At 39.8% G+C, this 21,944-nt stretch overlaps 1 protein-coding gene across 1 annotated transcript in view; it reads right to left on the bottom strand.

Annotated features, from left to right (window-relative positions):
• Nucleotides 1-6,978: 6,978 nt before the first annotated feature.
• The window catches only part of FREM3 (FRAS1 related extracellular matrix 3), an 83,988-nt gene continuing 69,022 nt past the window's right edge, over nucleotides 6,979-21,944 (bottom strand). Inside the window, exons 7-8 of the mRNA XM_003984978.4 lie at nucleotides 10,885-11,034; nucleotides 6,979-7,713 (exon numbers count right to left, since the gene is read on the bottom strand). Coding sequence (XP_003985027.2) covers nucleotides 7,472-7,713; nucleotides 10,885-11,034 — 392 coding nt within the window. The 3' untranslated portion in view covers nucleotides 6,979-7,471. The remainder of the gene's footprint in view (nucleotides 7,714-10,884; nucleotides 11,035-21,944) is intronic.

The raw sequence follows: 21,944 nt of genomic DNA, 5'->3' as shown, positions 1-21,944 counted from the left end.
GGGGGTTGAGGAGCAGGGGAGTCTGGACCCAGTGGAAAAACACATTAGGTTTAAAAATTGTTGCATGGAGTTTGCATTGATATGAGGTCCAGGTTGTTTGTAGAGGCTTCCTCCTCATGGGGAGTCCCACCCACTAGCCCTGTTGTGGACCACTTACACACACTATCTCATGAATGGGCTGCTCTATCTTAGACAAAGTTGCTATCCATTTCACACGCTGAGACTGGGCATGCATTCTGTGACCTGAAAATGGCTATCCCTTTGATTTAACATTCATTTTATGGGTATAAAAGCTCACCCCTCTGACAACCACCAGTTTGTTCTCTGCATTTATGATTTTATTTATGTTGCTTGTTTTGCTTTTTATTTTTTAATTTAATTTAATTTTTATTTATTTATTAAAAAATTTTTTAATGTTTTTTAAATGTATTTTTGAGACAGAAAGAGACAGAGCATGAGTGGGGGAAGGGCAGATAGGGAGGGAGACATAGAATCCAAAGCAGGCTCCAGGCTCTGAGCCATCAGCACAGAGCCTGATGTGGGGCTAGAACCAACAAGCTGTGAGATCATGACCTGAGCTGAAGTTGGACGCCCAACTGACTGAGCCACCCAGGCGCCCCTTGTTTTGTGTTTTAGATTCCACATATAAGTGAAATCATATGGTATTTGTCATTCTCTGTCTGAATTATTTCACTTAGCATAATGCCCGGTAGGTCCATCCATGTTGTTGCAAATGGCAATATCTCATTCTTTTTTTATGGCTGAGCAATATTCCACGTGTATGGAATCTTCTTTCATCCATGGGTGGACACTTGGGTTGCTTTCCATGGTGTCCTGGGACAATGGGTTGCTTCCCATTGGCTATTATAAATAATGCTGCAATGAATATAGGGACACATATATCTTTGAATCAGTGTTTTTGTTTCCTTTGGGTAAATAGTAGTGGGATTACTACTGGATTGTATGGTGTTTCTATGTTTAATTTGTTGAGGAACTTCCATGCTATTTTCCATAGTGGCTGCACCAACTTATATTCAAACTAACAAGTGCATGGGCTTTTTTTTTTTTTGGAAAGTTAAAAAAAAATCAATTTATCTTCCATTCATCTCATTATAGTACAGAAAAAGATGCAAAATAGATGTAAAAAAAATCCCTACCCCCAAATCTGGCTTAATGTGCTCTGAGATATTTTACATATACCAGAAGTAACGTTATTTCAGTGGTGAAGAATGAATACGACATGGACCAACTTCTGTAGGTTTCAAGCAATTATAATTTTCTCTTTTCATTATGCAGCCCTTGTGCCAAGGAATTTACTTTTGGGGTACTACCACTCCCCATCCTCTTTGTTTACAATGACAAGTGGACTCAGAAGTGCAATCCCCACATCACCACTGGTACTGACAGTTCAAGCTGCCCACTCTCCTCTTGAGCCGGCTTGGACGGAGATGGGGTCAAGTGTGATGGATTTTGTGTCAGTGAAGAAAGTGTTGCAGTCGGCTTCCTGCAGTCCCCATCACTGCTGCTGGAGGTCCTGGCCAGCCAGCCATATGGGGTTAAGGTGCCATTTTCAGTCAAGAACAAATCTTATAATTGGAAGATTTGGGGATTACAGACCTAAGAGGAGACAAAAAGTGGGAGAAAAAGATGCATTCTTTTAGGTTATGTCTGTGTGGATCAAACATTTCTACTGAGTAGCTCTGACTGCAAAAAGGCCATTTGGCCATGTATTTACATGTCACCCTGGGGAGCTGAGCAAGAAGAAGAAATGAGAAAACACTTTTAAAATGTGTGGCTTGTCTTATTAAGGACAGTTTTCTATTTTAGTCCATACCATATTTGTTTTCATTAAAATAGTTCGAATACATATCACTAATGTTTGAGGGAGAGGCATCAAATTTCCCATTACGATCTGGTCTGGTATAACCTGACATCCAGTCAGAGACCTGTTGGCAAGTACCCACACTCCCAATTGGAGAAGAATCATTACCTACAGACTAAAACACCAAAAAACACCAACATCAATGTGTTAAGGTAATTTGGGCCTACAGGATTTCAGATTACAGAGAAATAAGAGTAAGCTAGAATAGGAAGCTCGCAGAGTTTTGTTTATGGCATACCCGTGGCATTTGTTAGCTACGAGCGCAAGTGACTATTTTGGAGGCTAATGTGTGCTGGGCTGAGCAGAGCACTGAAAATGTGTCTTATGATCACACATGCAAGTGAGAAACCAGCAGAGGTCTTTCCTTGTTTTCAGTGGTCGACGTGTCAGCGTCAATGAGAAGAGACTTCACTTGGGCAACAGCTGGAAAGGTGACGTCTGCAACACTATGCATGTCTTCAATGCACACAATAGGTTTGGCCATCTGAAATAGAAATACACAAATGTCATTTCAAAAGCAGCAAAATGGGTAATATGTGGTCCCAGGGCATTGCCTTATTTTTCATTAGATTATCTCAGTATTCCGCTGTGGGATGTTTACTGACAATACTAAAGTGACCATACCGAAGAAACTGTAGTCCTTATTTTATTGCATTAATTTGTCCCTTTGTCCTTCAGATTCAGATGTAGAACATGTACCTGGTAATGATGAGCGGAGCTTTCTTATGAGTCAGATGCCCATAATTCCCATAGAGGTTGTCTGTATAGTTTACTTGTGAGCTGGTGATAGTCTCTGTCCATTTCTTCCAAATCCACTGTCCCAGTTCTCTGGTACCCTGGAAGATGACACCAGTGGACCATGAGCTCCCTTTCCCTCTGGCTTCCCGTTGGATCTGCCTGATGGGAAGTGCCCTCAGGAGAGCAGGGTGTGGGAGCAGAGAGAGCTTAGGATACTGATTCCTGGCTCTCCTTGCAGATATGGCTCCTACTGGGTGGTTCTTCTCTCTGTAGGGTTCCAGCTATTGTTCTCTCCAGGTTCTGGCACATGCTCTGTCCTTGCCTCTTCAGGACTCATGATGGTGACAACGGTCGCTGCTCCCTCAGTGCTTCTGCCCCCTTTTTGGTTGCCGCAATCCCGCCCACACCTCTGCAATATTCCCCTCATTGAACACTCTCCAGTTAAATGCTTTTGAGTGTGCCATGATTTCCTGTTGGGACCCTGACCCAATAAAAATTCCTTTAGGAAGAATAGCACTTTATTATTATTTTTAAATGTTTATTTATTGATTTTTGAGAGAGAGAGAGAGAGTAAGAGAGAGAGAGAGCACAAGCAGGGGAGGAGCAGAGCGCAAGAGGGAGACACAGAATCCAAAGCAGGCTTCAGGCTCTGAGCTGTCAGTGCAGAGCCCCACACGGTGCTTGAACTCACAAACTGTGAGATCATGACCTAAGCCAAAATTGGACACTTAACCAACAGCCACCCAGGCACCCCAGAAGAATAGTACTTTAATCATGTATTTAGAGTCATCAATTTATTTGCTCATTTATTTGTAATCTTGAAAATAATCCTATGTGTCAAGTGTGGTGTTAGGTGCTGGACAAAAAAGAGTAACGCGACAGACTCAAACTTTCTTTTACTGAAGATGTTTTAGGAATTTCAAATGCATGATCTGCATTCAGTCATTTATGTGCGTGCTTTGTGCTAGTCACGTTATGAGGCCTAATGCAGAATATCCCAATCTTGTTTCCTTCTAGAACACTATCACATCCACATCTTTTACAGCAGTAAACTGTTTTTTTTTTCATGCATCCTAATATTTACCAAACAAATAGATCATATTAAGAACAGTAAGTACACTGCTGAATTTCTAGAAAGATGGATTGAATGGTTCTGGTTAATTAAATTCTTGGTTAGTAGAGATCGCATGAATCACCAATTTTTAAAGAATTATAATATTCTTAACACAAAATTATGGTATACTTCTGTCTTGATTATAATTTTGAACCCAAATTCCTTGTTTAATATAATAAATGTGGGGGGTGGGTGGAGAAGGCAAGCATTTGGGATGATTCCTGACTGCCTATCATGTTTTTAAAATTGATGTTCCACTGTAGAGTCAAAAGAACAAGGCTTCATAAAAAGTCCAACATATTTGTGTTTGCTCTCACCTGAATTCAGTTGACATATCATAGTGTCAAAATATGCCTCAATACTAAGAATGGAGGGGTCTGAGGCACTGGGTCCTTCAAACGACAACATGAACCTCAGGTCAAGAGAGGCTGGTAAATGAGTAAAAAGAAAGGAAGACAGCTGCATATATGCCCCCTGCTCTGAAAATACTCTTTCAAGGATATGAAAGATCACATCATTACTTGCCCTTCATCTGAGCATTATGAATTTGACTTACAGGGGTATACAAATATAAAAGTCTGAAATCAGTATCACTGGGACAAAATCTAGGCGAGGGCAGGTGGCTCTGCTCCCAGAGGCTCTAGAGGAGGAACCACTTCTCGTCTCTCCCAGCTTTGGTGGCTGCCGGCCTCCCTTGGCTTGTGGCCCCATCACCCAATCTCTTCTCTTCTATGTGTGATCTCCAGCATCTTTCGCTTACAAGGGCATTTGTGATCACAGTTTGGGCCCATCCAGGAGTCTTCCCATCTCAAGACCCTTAATTTCATTTCATGTGCAGAGATCCTTTTTCCATGTAAGGCAAAATTCATGCCCTCCAGGGAGGACCTGAATTCCTTGGAGGCCATTTTCAGCCTATTACACCTGTAAGATTCTGTTTTGTTTCCTTGTCTCCGCCTCATCATATTTAGAGACACCTTTGGTGAAACCCAGTTTTGCAACTCTGTTTACCTTTTCCTTTTATTTTCACTTCTATCGTATTTAGTTCTGGGGATACCTCTTTGTATCCAGGTCATTTTTCTAAAGTCAGGGCTAATATTCCCAAGGGACCCCATTTGCTTCTGTCATAAATTGTGATAATGTAACAGAGTGAGGTCATTATAACCTGCTTAATTTTCTTAATGTCATAAGTAGCAACAATGTGCTCTTGAACACATATATTTACCAATGTAACTATTCAGTAGGTTTGGGGGGAAAAAAGGCTGATAATCTCATTACCCTAAAACAAAGTTATTATCTTTTCCAGGCATGTCCTTTTTACTCTCTTTCATATGTTTAAAGATTACAATAGCAACATGATCACTGGTAATCTAGAATTCATATTATTCTATCAAGTAGATGTCCCACAATTCACTTAGCAATTTCCCTAGTAGGGAACATTTAGGTTGTTTATAATTATTCATTATTATAATAAGGTTAGGAGGTACAACATTGTGGTGCCTCATGGCAAAAAATTTGCAGAATGCTTACCTGGTAGAAAATGGATTGTGGAGTCATCAGTGTTGGGCTGCTCCTCATGGTCCATCATCAACTGGGCTGAAACCTGGTGGGTACAGCAGTGTATGGACTGACAGCTGGTGTCTCCTCTGCTCCAGTAAAATGACTGTGCTTGGCTGCTTGTCTTTTTCAGGCAGTGCTCCTGTAAATTGGGCTCCTTAAACTGGACTCTGGATACTAGAATAAAATACACAACACTTTTCCACGTATAGTTTTATGCAGTAGCAGCAACATCCTGGATGCGGCTGGCATATCTCCATTAAGTATTAATGAGAAAAATATGTACATACTTTTTATTCCCTAAAAATGTTAGCATGAGGAAAGAATATGTGAGGAATGAAAATGAGTCCAATTTTCTATAGTGTGTCAGTCCATTCTTGGTAGGAAATTGGGCATTTTTGACTCTTTTAGACTGTTAGATCACCTTCATTCAGCATGTACATTCATTTAGTACAACTAAAGTTGTATAGAATACACCAGGTTAAATCCTAGAAGCCTAAAAAAAGTCATTTTGCTTCCAGGCATGTCTTCCTGGGAGGAAATTAGGAATCGAACAGACTGACCTCACAGAAAGCACTGTTGGTTATGTTACCCAACAAAAATGATGCATGCATAAACACTGCATTCTTCTCAATGGAGTTCCTTCACCAAGGACAGAATGAGAGAGAGAAGGGTGGGGGGAAGAGGGAGAGAGAATGGCTGAAAAACACTGAAAGACCGGGATTAATTTCAGGTTCAAACTAGAATCCTCTGTGGCTTTCTCTATAAGGCTGACAATGTGGACTTATCATGGGCACAGAGGTGCTCAATGGGAAGTTTAGGATGGTTGCTTCACTTGGGGACTGTTGGGTGTACCTAAGAGTTATCCTGGCCAATACATAGTTTTTTCATTACTTAAAAAAACATTTATGAAGGGTTCATATCTTTTTGACACATTGGAGAAGCCCAATAAGTATCTGTTGAATTCAACTGAGTTTAAAAGATTTTTGATCCTGGTAACTGGGCAAATTATAAGATGAGGGAGAGTGATTTTCTGTTGATAGATAAGTACTCAGACAGGAATTAGAACTGGAAATCAAGTACAAATTTCTCATTTTAAGGAGAAGTGAGGTCAAGAGTTACAGGTAGCTTGGAAAAATCTCTTCTCTGGTTGGAGAAGCTGACGTTGTCTAGTAAGGAAGCAAAACCCAGGTTGATGACAGGGACTTCTCTACCTAAATACGTAGATCACGTGGCAGCCAAGGGCCTTCTCGTCCCCTTCACTATGTGTGGGGAAGGCTTCTTGAAATGTTTTGTTTTGTTTTGTTTTGTTTTTTGGAACGGTTCTTATGTGCAATGTTGGCTTGCAAATAGGTTAAGTCATGTCTGAAACAGATTTAAAAAGCGTTTGTCAAAGAAATACCTAAAAGATATGACGGGAACGAAGATGTGTTTTTCAAAATAGTTGGGAAACTCGGATTTATGGGGTATTAGCTAAGGCATGCTGTCGGTAATTTATATTGCCAACTTTAAACTTCTTTAAGAACTAATTGGGCAGTTTGGGGATTATGCAACTCTTCAACTTTTCTTTCTTCTCTTTTTTGATACTTGCATTAAAAAAATCATTTTATTGCTTTTTTTAAAATCATCTTTTATAAAGGCATTTGCAAAAGAAGGGAGAGGTGATGAAAGGATTTTCCTACCTAAGTGGCTCTGATAAAAGGACTTGTGGAGGAAAATTAAGCAATTCGCAAAAAGGAGTCAGCGTATGGGCAAATTTCAGTCAGGGCACTCTTATCACGATAACCTGAAAAACTGAAAGAGGGTGACAGTATGTATGTGGGTGAAAGGTGCTTCACGTTGAGCATCAATTGGCAAAGAGAAGCCGACCCTTTTGTTCTTAACTTTTGATTTAATTGATGACAATGTTTTTCACGAGCTTTAGAAACAAAATAAAAGAAAATAGGAAAAGGAAAACAAGAACACAGTCTAATCTTTTGTGGGCTCGGTCCTCTCTCTGTATATGTGCATATCTCTGTATCCATACAGTCACATAAGCTATATTTGTGTATATCACCAGCATACATATAACATCAATAACAGTACAATATCATTGATATTCCAGAGTTGCTAAGCTGTTAATACAGTACAGTTTCATTCTGTTGTTAGGAGACATATTTTGGCTGTTAAGTCCTTAAAGTCTTTCAATCAAAGGAACTACAAGTACTCTGCTTACAGTCAGTGATGGTGTCATTGATGAAAATGGTGGTTTTATTTGGTTCTCCAAGCACTGCACCCACTGGCATCTGGAGAACTAATTCAAACCTCTCTGGACCCTCCAAGATGGGTTGTCCCAGGTCATCAAGGATTGTCACTTGGAATATCTGCATATGCACTCCTGGTGCAAAGCCCAGATTTCGGCTGATGCCAACATAATCTATTCCAGCTAGTGGGAAAGGAAAGGTCAAGAGTGAGACTGTAGGATTCACTTTCACAAGTTTTCCTTCAAAGAAAAATTTTCTTCAGGGAATAATCACATTCTCCTATATACACAGCAATTTCAGAATCATATTTTGTGGGCTCAACCCCCAGAAAGAGAAAGTTTCCATATTCTACTGAATGCCATGATGGTCTCTCATCCATGAGCATGGGCCATCCTCATCAGTGTTCTCCATGTTGAGACCAGGCACATCACTTTTTAAGTACTTCCACAAAAATCCCACTGATAGACTGAAGGTTCTCTGAAGGCAACTTCAATTTGTAGTGAAGAATTTATCTTTTTAATTTTTATTGTTAAGATAACTATCAGGAATTTAGTTTTCATTAGGTTTCACTCATTCACCTTTGCTAGATATTTGGTTAACCTTATCACATTCTGCTCAATTTTACTAAGTCATGGAATTGGTGCCACTTTCTGCATTATTATTTTGTAAGTTAGTGCACCTAATCATGTAATTTCTTTGCTACTTATTTAAAAAAGTCATCAAATGTAAAGACAGCAGTAAATTATAACCAATAGAATACAATAGAGAACCCTAGGTAATATAAATATATTAATAAATCGAGGAACAGAATATTTATATTGTCTCAAGGTATCTCTCCATAAAATAATTATTAATTGCAAAGGAAGAAAAATAACTTCACAGTGGGGAGACCTGGAAGATACCACTTAACCAAGTGATCAAAGTTAACACCACCACTAATAGGATAAATGGAAATGGTGTGCCATTTGATTGGCTCCAGTGACAACACAGTGTCATCTCTGCAACTTTCCTGCCAAAGATGCAGAGCCTGAATCTAATTATAAGGAAACATCAGACCTGGTGGATCTTGAATGAGGTGTTTGGATTAAATTGCAGTAATTTTATCAAGTTAATTTCCTGATTTTATGCTTGCATTGTGGTCATAAAGGAAAATATCTTTGTAGGAATGGCAATCTAAGTTTTCAGAGAGATGGTTCCAAGTTTATTGGCAACCTACTCTCAATGGTTCAGGAAAAAAAACCTGCTTTTCCTGTACTTGTCACTTTTCTGTTAAGTTTGAGATTGTTGCAAAGATATTTTTTAAAAAAACCATTAAATAATTACATTTAAGAAAGACAAAGCAAGATTATGCTAAAAAATACCAGGGCAGGAGATTAAGGAAAAGAGACTTTTGGATCTTTTACACTTTGGTTCAGGTCTTGAGTTTATTGCTTACTTGTACCAACTACTGAAACTCTCTGAGTCTCAGTTTCTTTAATTGCAAAATGGGGTAATTATTGCTCTTTTACAAGGTTGTTGTGAAGATTAGAGATAATACAGCAAAGATTCTAGCATGGAGTCTGGCAAATAGTAGGCATCTAGTACAAAGAAATTATAATTATTATTTATGTAACAAGTTATAATGATATAGTATAACTATGTATACATACTTATTATTGTTAATTAACCAAGCTGAGCAGAAGCATTACTTAAAAAAATTTTTTTTTAACATTTACTTATTTTTGAGAGACAGAGAGAGATAGAGCACAGCAGGGGAGGAGCAGAGAGAAAGGGAGACACAGAATCCGAAGCAGGCTCCTGGCTCTGAGCTGTCAGCACAGAGCCCGACGTGGGGCTCAAACCCATGAACTGTGAGATCATGACCAGAGGTGAAGTTGGACGTTCAACTGACTGAGCCACCCAGGTGCTCCACAGATGCATTATTTCTATTAGTCCATCCCCACCTGAGAGCTAGCAGAAGGGTCATTACTTGTATGCAAAGGGATTTATCTAAATGAATTCAAATTTTATTTTCCCAACCACAAGCAAAATAGCCCAATAAGCCAATTAGTCTATTTATTTTTGTTTCCACAAACACATAGAGAGTGAAAAATGACCTCTGTAAATTAAGAAAAAGAAAGAAGAGAAAAGAAAAAAAAGCAAGAAGAAAAAACCAAAAACCCACTAAAAAACCTTGTAAGGATCATTACTGGTTTCATGTATCATGTGCTATGATATAATCACTGGAGAGTTATAACATGTGAATTCTTCCAAGAGCAAGCACCGTGCTCTAAATCTGTCTTTATTTTCCTTCTTTATATTCCTGTTTATGGGTACATGCTGAAACTGGGTTTACAATTTGAGAGGTCAATATAGATTTTATTCTCTTGATGCCTCATTAGTTAGTGTAGACTTTAATATTGCTGGGTTTTATTTGCAAGATTTGTGCTTTTATCTTAAAATATTCTCATGTGCCTTGGATATCCTGAACTAACTGATTGTCCATGACCCAGGAGACTAAAAGGTCCCAGATGACAAATGAGAAAATGTGGATATCATTGTAGATGGAAATTTCCCTTTCTTTTCCTGTTGAATTATTCTGTGTTTTGGGTTTTTGTTTGTTTGTTTTATTTTTTGGTAAAGCAGCCGACGGGCTTGCCAGAGCAGGTAGTATCCAGAACTGTCTAGCTCCACTGTCAGCCAGGCCTCAATTTTCCGTATCAAGAGGGGCAAAGTGAGTGGGCCATGAAGACACGATGCTTAAGCCAAGGAAAATGCCTGAGTCAGAGCGCAAACCTCCTATCCTTCTGGGGTCTAACAGCACCTGGGTTTCCCCAGGAGACGGGCCTGGTTCAGCCATTAAAGAGGTATTTTGGTCTGAAATACTGTTACGAACAGCTTATAGTATCTACAAATATTCTGAACTTCGGAAAATTAATTTGGGTCCATGACAATCCAATGGGTAATGAATGGATCATAAAGTCTGTTTTATAAACAGCAAAAGTCATTACATACACAGACCATCTATGTGCTCAGGTAGGAGAAACTTAAAATCAGGGTCCATTAACAAAGACCAGGCATACTACACTTAACAGACTAGTCTCCACCCTATACATATATCTTGATAATGATATATTTTTTATTAAAAAAATGTTTATTTATTTAGTTTTGAGAGAGCATGAGAGGGAGGGGACAGAGAGAGAGGGAGACAGAGAATCCCAAGCAGGCTCTGTGCTATCAGCACAGAGCCTGATGCGAGGCTAGAACTCATGAACCATGAGATATGACCTGCACCGAAATCGAGAGTCAGATGCTCAACCAAATGAACCACCCAGGAACCCCATGACACATTTTTTTAAAAATGGCCCTCTCACCTTCTGCTGATGCTGGCTCTGTCTTCCTGGAGCGCACAGTGACAGATGATGCTTGTGAAAGGTCAGGGCCTGTCCTCCAGACACAGATCTCTAAGGAGCCAGCACTTTCATCGACATGATACTCAGCATTCCCAAAGTGCAGGGTAGGCTCTAGGGAGGCACCAAAGGACAAATTAAGAATACTTCAGCCCACCAGGCCAACTATCTCATTGGCCCTGTGACCCTGGATGTTTGTCACAATCATCAGACTTGACAGATCCCACAGACTGGAGAAGGAAAAAACAACACACACACACACACACACACACACACACACACACATCCATGTCAGAATCACATGCCACAAATTTGACTCCAGGAGGTGCAGTGAGATAAGATCAGCTAGAATTATACTCACTTTTCTGTTTCAAGAGATTTCTGTCATACAAAGAAATTTCTCTGTTGGAGAAAATTGGTCAATTAGCTGTAACTCAGGCAAGTCAGTTATTGTTTGGGAAAAGATGGTGGGGAATTTACAAGGCTTTTTCTCAGGACAAAGTGCTTTTTATGTTGAGGGACAGTCTAGCCAGGGTTCTGAATTTGAGGACTGCTGCTGTTCCTTTTTTCATAACACTTGTTGATCACAGGGATAGACAGAAATCCTAGGGGGTGGCAGGATCCCATGAGCTGAGATGTCAGAAATGCTCCACTGGAGGCAGAGAAGGGGGTCCCTAGATAGAGTAGGTTGAGGAAGCCAAAGTGGAAATCAGACTTTGGGGGGCAGGTAGAAGGGTAGCCTGTATCTCCTGAAGGGAGGAAAAGTTTGACAATGAGAAAGTTAGGACTTTTATGGGTATACCTATTTATATCTTGTTCTCGGTGTTTTAAAAAGTAGCCCATGAACTTAGCTGACTATTTAAAGCTTACACAGGTTTAGCTAGCTGATATACCAGACAGCTATACTAGCTGTCATGGAAAGGTTTTAAAATGAATGTTTGTGTAGACTGTGAAATCTGGAGGCAAGAAAAAAAATGTAAACACCAAGAAGCAGCTTCACCATGGAGGAATGACCCCAGAGAGAGTAAATGGAAAGTTAACATTATAGAGGTGACATCTTTGCAAGCATAACGTAACACGGGAGCATATCTGGATTAAATTTAAAATTTTGGAAGGTGGAAATCAAATTTAATAAGCATTATTTACTCAGGATGTATTTTAGTAGATTTCTTAATGCTGAGGAAAGTTTTACTCAAAGTTTTAACATGGCATACAAGACCTCTCCTTATCTGACTGGAGTCCATTTTTCTGGAATCACTGGGCACCACAACTGGCCCTGTGCCCTGTTGCACTAAACAGCTCACTGCATACCCAACACACTGTGTGTTTCTGGGCCTTCATTGTTGCTGGTGATTTTTCCTGAGCTGGAACTCTCTTCCCAAATATCTGATTTCACACATTTCTACTCGTTCTTTAAGAATGTGATTAAGAGTTACCTGCTCTGGGAAGCCATATATAACTTACTCAAGAAATTTGGCATTCTTTACCCCATGCTTCCTAATGTTCTGAGTAGCTCTGTGCTGAGGGGTGGGGCACCCTTGCTATGGGCTCACCGTAGATGGGAGGACTGCGCTCACAGAAGAGGGGGGGGGCATTCTGTCTTTTCTTCTTGCCTAGACCTTTCAAGCCATCTCCCCATTGCTGCCGATGAATATTTCAGATACTTCCAAGCTTGGGACAGGACAGAGGGAGGAAAGGCAAAAGGAGCAGGGAAGTTCTTTCTTAGTGGCTATCATCATGGTGATCACATGCTCTGGTCTTAGACGATGGAAGGAAACTGATTCTCTTTCTCACGGGCACTTTTGTGTGTTCTCTAGAGAGCCCTCACTCCCATAGTTGTGTATTTCTCATTTGCTGTTCCCTTGATGAGGATGATGCATCTCTACTCTTGTGGGTCACTTAATCATTCCTCAGTCCTTTAGCATTGGCAGTGCTTCTGCTTAGGCTCGTTCACCCCTCTAGATGGCGCCTGCAGACAAGACCTAAGACGAGTTCATTCTGGCTCTCTCCCCTGTGTGCCTGGCTCACATTTGGTCCATGGCAACCTTTCTGCAACTGTTGCCTTGACAAACTCAAGGAATACTATCTAATCCTGATGCAGCCCCTCTTTTTTGCTCATCCATCAGAGCACCCGACCAGCTTGACTCCTACATTGTGATTTTCCAGGTAGAGCCAAACGTCAATTCGCTGTGTCCTCCATATTGTACATGACACACATTACTTCCCAAACGGTCTCCTTAGAACTCTTTCTCTTAAGATGCCTGGGTGGCTCAATCCGTTAAGCATCCAACTTTGGCTCAGGTCACGATCTCACAGTTCCTGAATTTGAGCCCCTCATTGGGCTCTGTACTGACAGCTCAGAGCCTGGAGCCTGCTTCAGATTCGGTGTTTCTCTCTACGCCCCTCCCCTGCTTGCGCTCTCTGTCTCTCAAAAAGAAATAAATGTTAAAAAAAATTAAAAAAGAACTCCTTCTCTTGATTACCTCTGTAAAAAGTTAAAATGTTAAAGCTACCAAGCTAACACACTATTCTGTGTTTTTATGACAACCTTACACACTTCTCAGGGTCAGGGACTGTAGTCCAAGTGTACCCGCAGTGACACGGAGGCTGGTGTATTACAAGTACTGAAGAATTTGTCAAAAAAATAATTTTAACTCACTTCTGTTATATTTTGAACTTATTACAAAGGGTTTTGTTTTTTGTTTTTTGTTTTTGTTTTTTTTTTAGGTTGGGACAAAGTGATCTGATATTTTAGCACAGAACTTATTCTGTATTATGTATAGGGAAGGGCAAGAGGTAAGAAAGAGAAAACATACTTGGGTCACATATGTCGCTATGCAGAAAAAAAAAATATGCCAAGCCTCTAGGAATATAGTCAGATGTAAGATGTAAGAGGAGGATAGTGCCACTTGGAAGAAAAATAATGAAACCCTCCTGAGATGCTCTGTGTATGGCGCATCAGGAGATTTGTTGAAACGGAGAAAAGACCGCCTCTGTGTTGCCCAGCAGTGTCTCCAGTTATCTTTGTCCTAGGTCTGTCTAAGGAACTGATGTAATGGCAGTAATCCTTTAGGGCAGGCAATTATGAGAGCATGACCCCATCACACTTAACGTTAAATTGATTCCACAGCCGTAGATGCGTTTTTATCTCCTTTCAAAGAAAATGATGGTTGTGACCCCAGCACACTTACGTTAAATTAATTCCACAGCCATAGATGTGTTTTTATCTCCTTTCAAAGAGAATGTCCTTTAAACAGAAATAGGGAAAAGGAGTATGACAAGTTGGGAAGTGAAGTGCTTAAAAGAGATATGACCGGCATGTAATTCAGTGGAATTCAATGTCCAGATTCAGGGAAATTTCATGACAAGATCCAGAAAGGACTTTCAGAGGAAGTGACAGAAGCACTATTGGTAAACATTGAGAAACCACTCAGAACAGGATAGATGTCAAAAGATGGAAGGTAGGAAAATGTCTTTTCAGTTGCCTCAGCAGAGAAAATAAAATCCAGAAGCAAACTGGTAAGCTTAATCTCTAGAAAAATTCTCCAACAGTTTATTTAAAATGATTTCTGAATTCTTAGGAAAGAAAGAGGTGATGCCTATGAGTCAATATGAGTTCTTTAATATCAGGCCTCACGAAGTCAAATTCAATTTTGTTTTGTTCAGTTAAACACCTACTGAACTCCCCTCTGTGCTCTAAGCACTGTGGTAGCTACTGGGGATATAGAGGAGTAGGTATTTTTTGCCCTCAAGGTATTTTTGGCATAAGAGGGCAGCCATACCAGTTTCAATCAGCTGACCCCTGCATGCTTGGACAAGAGAAGGCACAACCTCAAGGCTCAAAGGAGGAGTCCTGGGAGGAATAAAGCTGTGCTGGATCTGAGGATGAAGGAGAATGGACCAATGGGAAAGCTGGGAGGAATGTTCCAAACAGAGTAGCTAATACGGAAAAGGCATATAAGCCTGAAGAAGCCTAGTGTCTGGGGAGAAATACAAGCCTTTGTTTCCTAGTGATATATGAGATGAGAGTAAAGGGATGTTGGGAATGCATTAGAGAGGAAGATAGAAGCCAGATACTGCAGGGACTTGGATCAATTTGAAGTAAATGAGTCTTTACTTTTTAGGCTCTATAGAACATGGGAACCGATTTTAAGCAGCGGAAAGGTGGTTGTTTTTTGTTGTTGTTTTCTGTACATCTGTCTAACTTCAGTGTGAGCTACAGATTAAAGGAAGAGTTAATGTTACCAAGTAGGAAGCTACTGCAATTATCCAGGTGACACATGAGCATGGTTTGAAGTACATACTAGTATTAAGGTTGAAGGGGGAGATGAATGCGGTAAGTGTCCTGAGCAGCACCCAGTGGTTGGATGTAGGCAGCTTCTAGGATGCCCTGGGGGTGTGGGAGTGGAACTGTCGATAACTTAGTTGGGAATATAGGAGTAAGAGAGGGCAAGATGATGACATCTGATGGGATATCCAAGTAGACAGGTCTAGAAAGGTTTAATGTGTGAATCTGGAGTTCAAGAATCAGGGCTCGAGATAAGATTTGAGGGTGTTAGGCACACAAGTTGGAGTCCATCCTGTATAGATGATATAATCATCCAATATGGATGAATAAAGAGAATTGTAGTGGGGGAATCAACCTTTAGGGAAACTGGCAGAGGGGAAAAAGTGCAAAAGAGAAGAAAAAAAAAAAAAAAAAAAGAAAGAAAGAAAGAAAGAAAGAAAGAAAGAAAGAAAGAAAGAAAGAAAAAGGAAGGACAGACAGACAGATGAATGAAAAAATGGATTGATGGCAAGAAAGGGGGAACCAGGAATATCAAGAGCAGAGAATTTTGAGAAAAATGAGTGGTCACAACGTCAAATGTAGTAAGCATTTCCAGAAAGATATGTGCAAGACAACAGTGGCAATCAGTGCAAAACAAAAAAATACATCTTACGAAACTTTAAGCTGCAAAAAGTGAACTATGGCACCCAAGTTTAAGAACAAAAACAGTGGGGTGTTTAGGTGGCTCAGTTGGTTGAGCATCTGACTCTTGATTTCAGCTCAGGTCATGTCCTCATGGTTTGTGGGTTCAAGATCCACATTGGGCTCTGTGCTGATGGTGGGGAGCCTGCTTGGGATTCTCTCTCTCTCACTCTCTCTCTTTTTCTCTCAAAATAAATTAAAAAACTTAAAAAAAAAGAACTGAAATAATTTTTTCTATTTATGAAGCATGTGGCAATTGTATTGTAATATGAACAACCCTATACAGCACAGTGATACTCTTTCTTCTGAATGGTTTCCTAGTTTTACAGCACAGAAAAAGGTCTTTCAGGCTTTAAAACCATTTATGTGTTGAACTTTATCTTGGTCTTGCAACAGTATTAACCACATAACAAAAAAGTTGGATGCGCTGATTTCACCAAAATGACACTTTGTTTATATGCAATTTCTTTACACAATTTTTCTTTACAATGTTTTCTTAAATCTGTCATCATTCTGTTCAATACCCATTCAATGATAAAGATACTAATCTATGTGGCAATCTTTATAGGCAAATTTTATGCATGTTATACAAATCTTATTGCCTCAGGACAAAACTAACAGCCCTCTATGAAACTGGACATCAGTTTTTTCTTTGTAGCAGATTACAAGTTTTCAAATCACATCATAAAAACTGAAAGAAACATCCTAAGTAGAAAACAGGAACCTGCTATAAGTGTTTAAATATAAAACAGACACAATTTGCTAATTAATAAGTGTCCTCAGGGGGCTCCTGGGTGGCTCAGTCAGTTAAGCGTCTGACTTCCGCTCAGGTCATGATCTCACAGTTGGTGGGTTCAAGCCCCACATCGGGCTCTGTGCTGACAGCATGGAGCCTAGAACTTGCTTCGGATTCTGTGTCTCCCTCTCTATCTGCCCCTCCCCCACTCACACTCTGTCTCTCTCTCCCTCAAAATAGATAAACATTAAGAAAAAAAGTGTCCTCAGTTTCCTCCTGCCCCTGGTACAGGGCCAGTGGAAGTAGGGTCTGAAGCCTACCACGCATTCATTTAGCTAATACTTATTGGCCATACTCTGTGGTATCTGCCCTCATCAGTTGCTGTTTTTTATAAGGGATTCTGTGGGAGTGCAGGGCCAGGATCTCGGATGGTTCAGTTGCCTCTGCTCCTGAATGATTTCTTTTCTTAGCGTTACTCCATGGTAGTTGTCTTTACAAAGGTGTTCCTGTAGGTGACCCATCTGACAAGGGGATATTTGATCTCTGTTTAAGGAGGCAAAACACTTCTCAGAATCTAGCTAAATAGAATAACAACATTTCATCCCTTAAAAGGTACAGCACAGGGAATACAGTCATTGGTATTGTAATAGCGTTGTATGGTGACAGATGGTGGCTACCCTTGTGGTGGGCACATCATAACATATAGACTTGACCATCACTATGTTTTACCCCTGAAACTAATATAACATTATGTGCCAACTATATTTCAATTAAAAAATTATCTAAAACAACTCAAACCAACCAAACAAAAAAACCCATTGCATTCCAATTCTAATTAGAAAAAAAAAAAGTTTTCCTTCAACTGGCTTGGCCACGTCTTTAGATTGCTGGATAGTTGGCTTAAATGAAAACCTACTTCTGCTACAAGATGATGGACTCGACATGTCTGAACAAAGAAAGCATTATTGGTTCTTAACAAGTGCCCAGACTATGGCAAATTACACACAAAATCCTAACCCTGGAAAATGAGTGTGCACTTTGCTCAATATTTTCCCAAATCGTCAATTTTGTAAGACACTTGTTATTCCTGACTGAAATGACAACTATATTACTGCCTGAGATAGACTACACATTAGAGTTTGATAAAAGTTTAGTGCTTAAAAACTGAATTAGAGGAATTGTCATTTAACATCAGTATTCCAAAAGATTATAATCACGTGGTAGGCACACTAATAATCACTATGGCTATTTCTCAAGGAGAAGGTAAAATGGTACCATTCAAAGGAACCAGTAGCATCATGAATGGCAAAATCTCTGAATACCTTTAGTCTAGTGACTAAAGTGGAAGAAGCACCAATAGCAGTCATTCAGGGGCAGTTGTTACCTGAGCGCCACCGCCGGGACCTGAAAGGGGAGGAAGTCACACCTTAGAATTTTACAGAATACCTTTGCTGAAATATCATTAATTCTGACCGTGGAATTGGGATGTTTTAGGGCACCTACTCAGTACAGTCCATCTGGGGCTACAGGGAACGTGACTGTGCAGCCTCAGCAGAGTGGAGCTAGATTAGTATGGTCACATCTGTAGCAAAATTGCTTTATGAAGTTTACTCTGTGTGGGACCTAGAAAAGAGAAAGCAGCCAGAAGAAAGAATGGGCTGCCCATTTCCAGCCATGTTAAAAGGAAGAGTATTCTGACCATGGACCTTGAGAGTCCAGGACTCCCGACAGTCTTTGCCCAGGCTAGATAGAGGTGGTTCTGTGGCTTGATGGCATTGCTAAGATGCACATCAAACAATTTCCTGCTTATAAGGTCGTTGCCCATGTAGTCTCCTTTAACGAGTGGGTACTGGGGTTTTCTAAGCTTAGCAAAGTGCTCCATCGTCAATAAATGTTAAAGGATCTGAATGCAAGTTTCCTGGATTCAACCATTACTAACAGTGACTTGCTCAGAAAAGTATGTAGCGATTAAGATTGTTTATACCAAACTAAAAATCTTCCATTATTTCTGTACATGACTGTTTCCGCATTCAAAAGATGTCATGATTTTGAGAAGTCTAAGTAGAGATCAAGTCAGATGTGACAGGAAGGCAAGAGAAAGACCTTATTTGACTTTGTGGTCCCGTGCTAAGTGCACAGTAGGTCACTATAAATGTTTCTTGAATGACTTAATTACTTAAGAATCTACTAAAATCATTTCAAACAATACTGTAAGTTAACAACTGTATCATATACTGGATTTTGTGTTAATTTTCTTCCTTTTTGTTCTATTTTTTTCCCTTTCTTTTTATATTTAGCATTGGAGAGTGACACCATCTCTCCATTCTAAACATGTTAAGATTTAAAACTACTAAGGTTTTTAGGGGTACCTGGATGGCTCAGTCAGTTGAGCGTCTGACTTCAGCTCAGGTCATGATCTAGCAGTTCATGAGTTGTGAGTTCAAGCCCCACATCGGACTCACTGTTGTCAGCACAGAGACCACTTTAGATCTTCTGTCACCCCCTCTATCTGCTCCCCCTCCACTTGCGCTCTCTCAAAAATAAAAAACAACATTTTGAAACTACTAAGGTTTTAAAGTAAAAAGTAAGTGGGGATATGTCAGGACTCAAAGAGAAAGTATTTCTCTTTGAGGGATTAGGACATGGACTTATTTGAGGGCCATTATTCAGCCTACCATATTGACCAATAGACTTGAATGTCCACCCCTTTGACAGTTATTCATTTCTTACTGTACACACAAACACTGAGATTTGGGTTAAGAAGCTCGGTCCAAGCTCTTCCATAAGGTGGGTCCAAGAGTAAACTCACTTTTGAGCACACCAACAAAGTCATAGTCCATTCTGAGCCCTGTGAAATTTCTTGCTTAGCTCTGATGTCTGTTGGATCATTTATGCTCATCTCTGGTATTTGTAGTTTTGCAGGACACTCTGGTGTTTTGATAAACTCTTAAAAAGTGTTAGCGAAAGAGGTTGTAAGAAATATACTTCTCACTGGGAAAAAAAAAGAGAATCATTGAAGGTTGGACAATCTTATTCTTTACTTTTGCTTTAGTTTTTCAGGATGGTTTTTAAGAAAAATTTCTTCCTAAATGTGTGGGTAAAATTGCAATGTACTTCCTTATCAAAGTGTAACTCATTATATGCTTAGAAAATGTTACAACATGAAAAACTATATAATGTACAGACATTATTTTGGGGGATCTCCTAGAACCCAAGTAGAAAAAATAGCATGAGTCAAACAATAGGAATTTATTTATCTGGAGGAAGCCTTGGAGAAACAGAAAACAAAATGGGTAGCCTGAATCAGAAGGCCATTCAAATTCAGTGATTAGCCGTTTTACCTGACTTTTTAGGCGCAGTATTTTAACACAAATTTTTAAGTTCATGACAACATTTAAAAAATACTCAAATATTCTATAGGGTATTTCATTTTATAGGTATGAGTAATGATTAACCAAAGCCTTAAGAAGGACTTCAAGAACCGTCAAATTCTAGGGGCGCCTGGGTAGCTCAGTTGGTTAAGCATCCAACTCTTGATTTTGACTCAGGTCATGCTCTCACGGGTTCATGATATTAAGCCCTGCATCGGACTCTGTGTTGATAGCATGGAGCCTGCTTGAGATTCTCTTTCCCCCTCTCTCTCTGCCCCTCCCCTGTTCATATGCACTCACACTCTCTTTCTCAATACATACATACATACATACATACATACATACATACTTTGGAAAAAAAAAAGAAACATCAAATTCTAGAGTTGGAAGCGTCCCTAGAGATAACACATTTAAACCTCCTTACTTTATGGATTGGGAAACTGAACTCCAGATAGCTTGACCTGACCAACGTCACCTGGAGAGGTGGTAATGCCCAGACTCAGAATGCCATCTAATCTTGCCTAGATCTGAACACAGCAACTCACGGCCGCTCAAATCCTGACAGAAGCATGTTTGAGAGATGAAGCAGTCTGAGACTGGTAATGAGATAGTCTGATCCTGCTCCTGGCTTTATCAACATTTTCTCTTGAAAGTGCCTCTTGTAGAAAGGGCAATTGAGACCTAGGAAAATAATATTGGGCTTGATACTTTGTATCACATCTGGGGCATGGGGTTGGTGTTGAGGAGTGAGGAGACCCCTTCTTCTCTGGCCAAATTTCAGCTGGGATACCCTGGAACTAGAGCCAAATATTTCGTCACATAGGGTAGGAAGAAAAGTCTGGATGCCTAGACATGGGAGCTCCATGGTACCCTTGTACCATTTGAAGAATCATGTACTTATTGTTATGAGCAAGCCCCCTTATGCTGCTAAGATGAGGGTCACTGTGGGCAATCCAGGTTGGAGAATCAGATACTTAACTTTGGTCCTCTTCTTGGCTTCTTTCTAAGTCTTGGGTCACATCCTTAGGCTGTTTTTTTTTAATAAATTCATACACAAATATTTTATCTTCCTGAATTTTTTTTTGTTCTTGGGGTTGGTGATATCTATGTATTTGACAAGCCACTCACAGTCTTTGGAGAAAGGAACATCAAATAGATTTATCTCTCAACTGTTGAAGGACAATGTAATAATAAGGCAGTTATTGCCAAGAGTTAATAAAAGTAAAAGGGAGCCTACAAGATGGGAGAAGATATTTGCAAACAACATATCTGATAAAAGATTAGTATCCAAAATCTGTAAAGAACTTACCAAACTCAACACCTGAAAAACAAACATCCAATTAAGAAATAGGCAGAAAACATGAATAGACATTTTCCAAAGAAGACATCTAGATGGCTAACAGACACATGTAAAGACACTCAACATCACTCATCATCAGGGAAATACAAATCAAAACTATGATGAGCTATCACCTCACATCTGTCAGAATGGCTAAAATTAACAACACAAGAAAAAACAGGTATGGGCAAGGATGAGAAGAAAGGGGAACCTTCTTGCATTGTTGGTGGGAATGCAAACTGGAGCAGCCACTCTGGAGAACAGTATGGAGGTTCCTCAAAAAACTAAAAATATAAATACTCTATGATCCAGCAATTGCATCTTTGGGTATTCATCCAAAGGATACAAAAGTACAGATTTGAAGGGGTACATACATCCCAATGTTTATAGCAGCACTATCAACAATAGCCAAACTATGGAGAGAGCCCAAATGTTCATCAACTGATGAATGGATAAAGAAGATGTGGTACACACACACACACACACACACACACACACATATGCACAATGGAATATTACTAAGCCATCAAAAAGAATGAAATCTTGCCATTTGCAATGACATAGATCTATTTATGCTAAGTGAAATAAGTCAGTCAGAGAAAGATGAAC

This window comes from Felis catus, chromosome B1 (assembly GCF_018350175.1).
Source record: "Felis catus isolate Fca126 chromosome B1, F.catus_Fca126_mat1.0, whole genome shotgun sequence".
NCBI lineage: Eukaryota > Metazoa > Chordata > Mammalia > Carnivora > Felidae > Felis > Felis catus.
This window is presented reverse-complemented; position numbering and strand designations above follow the sequence as displayed.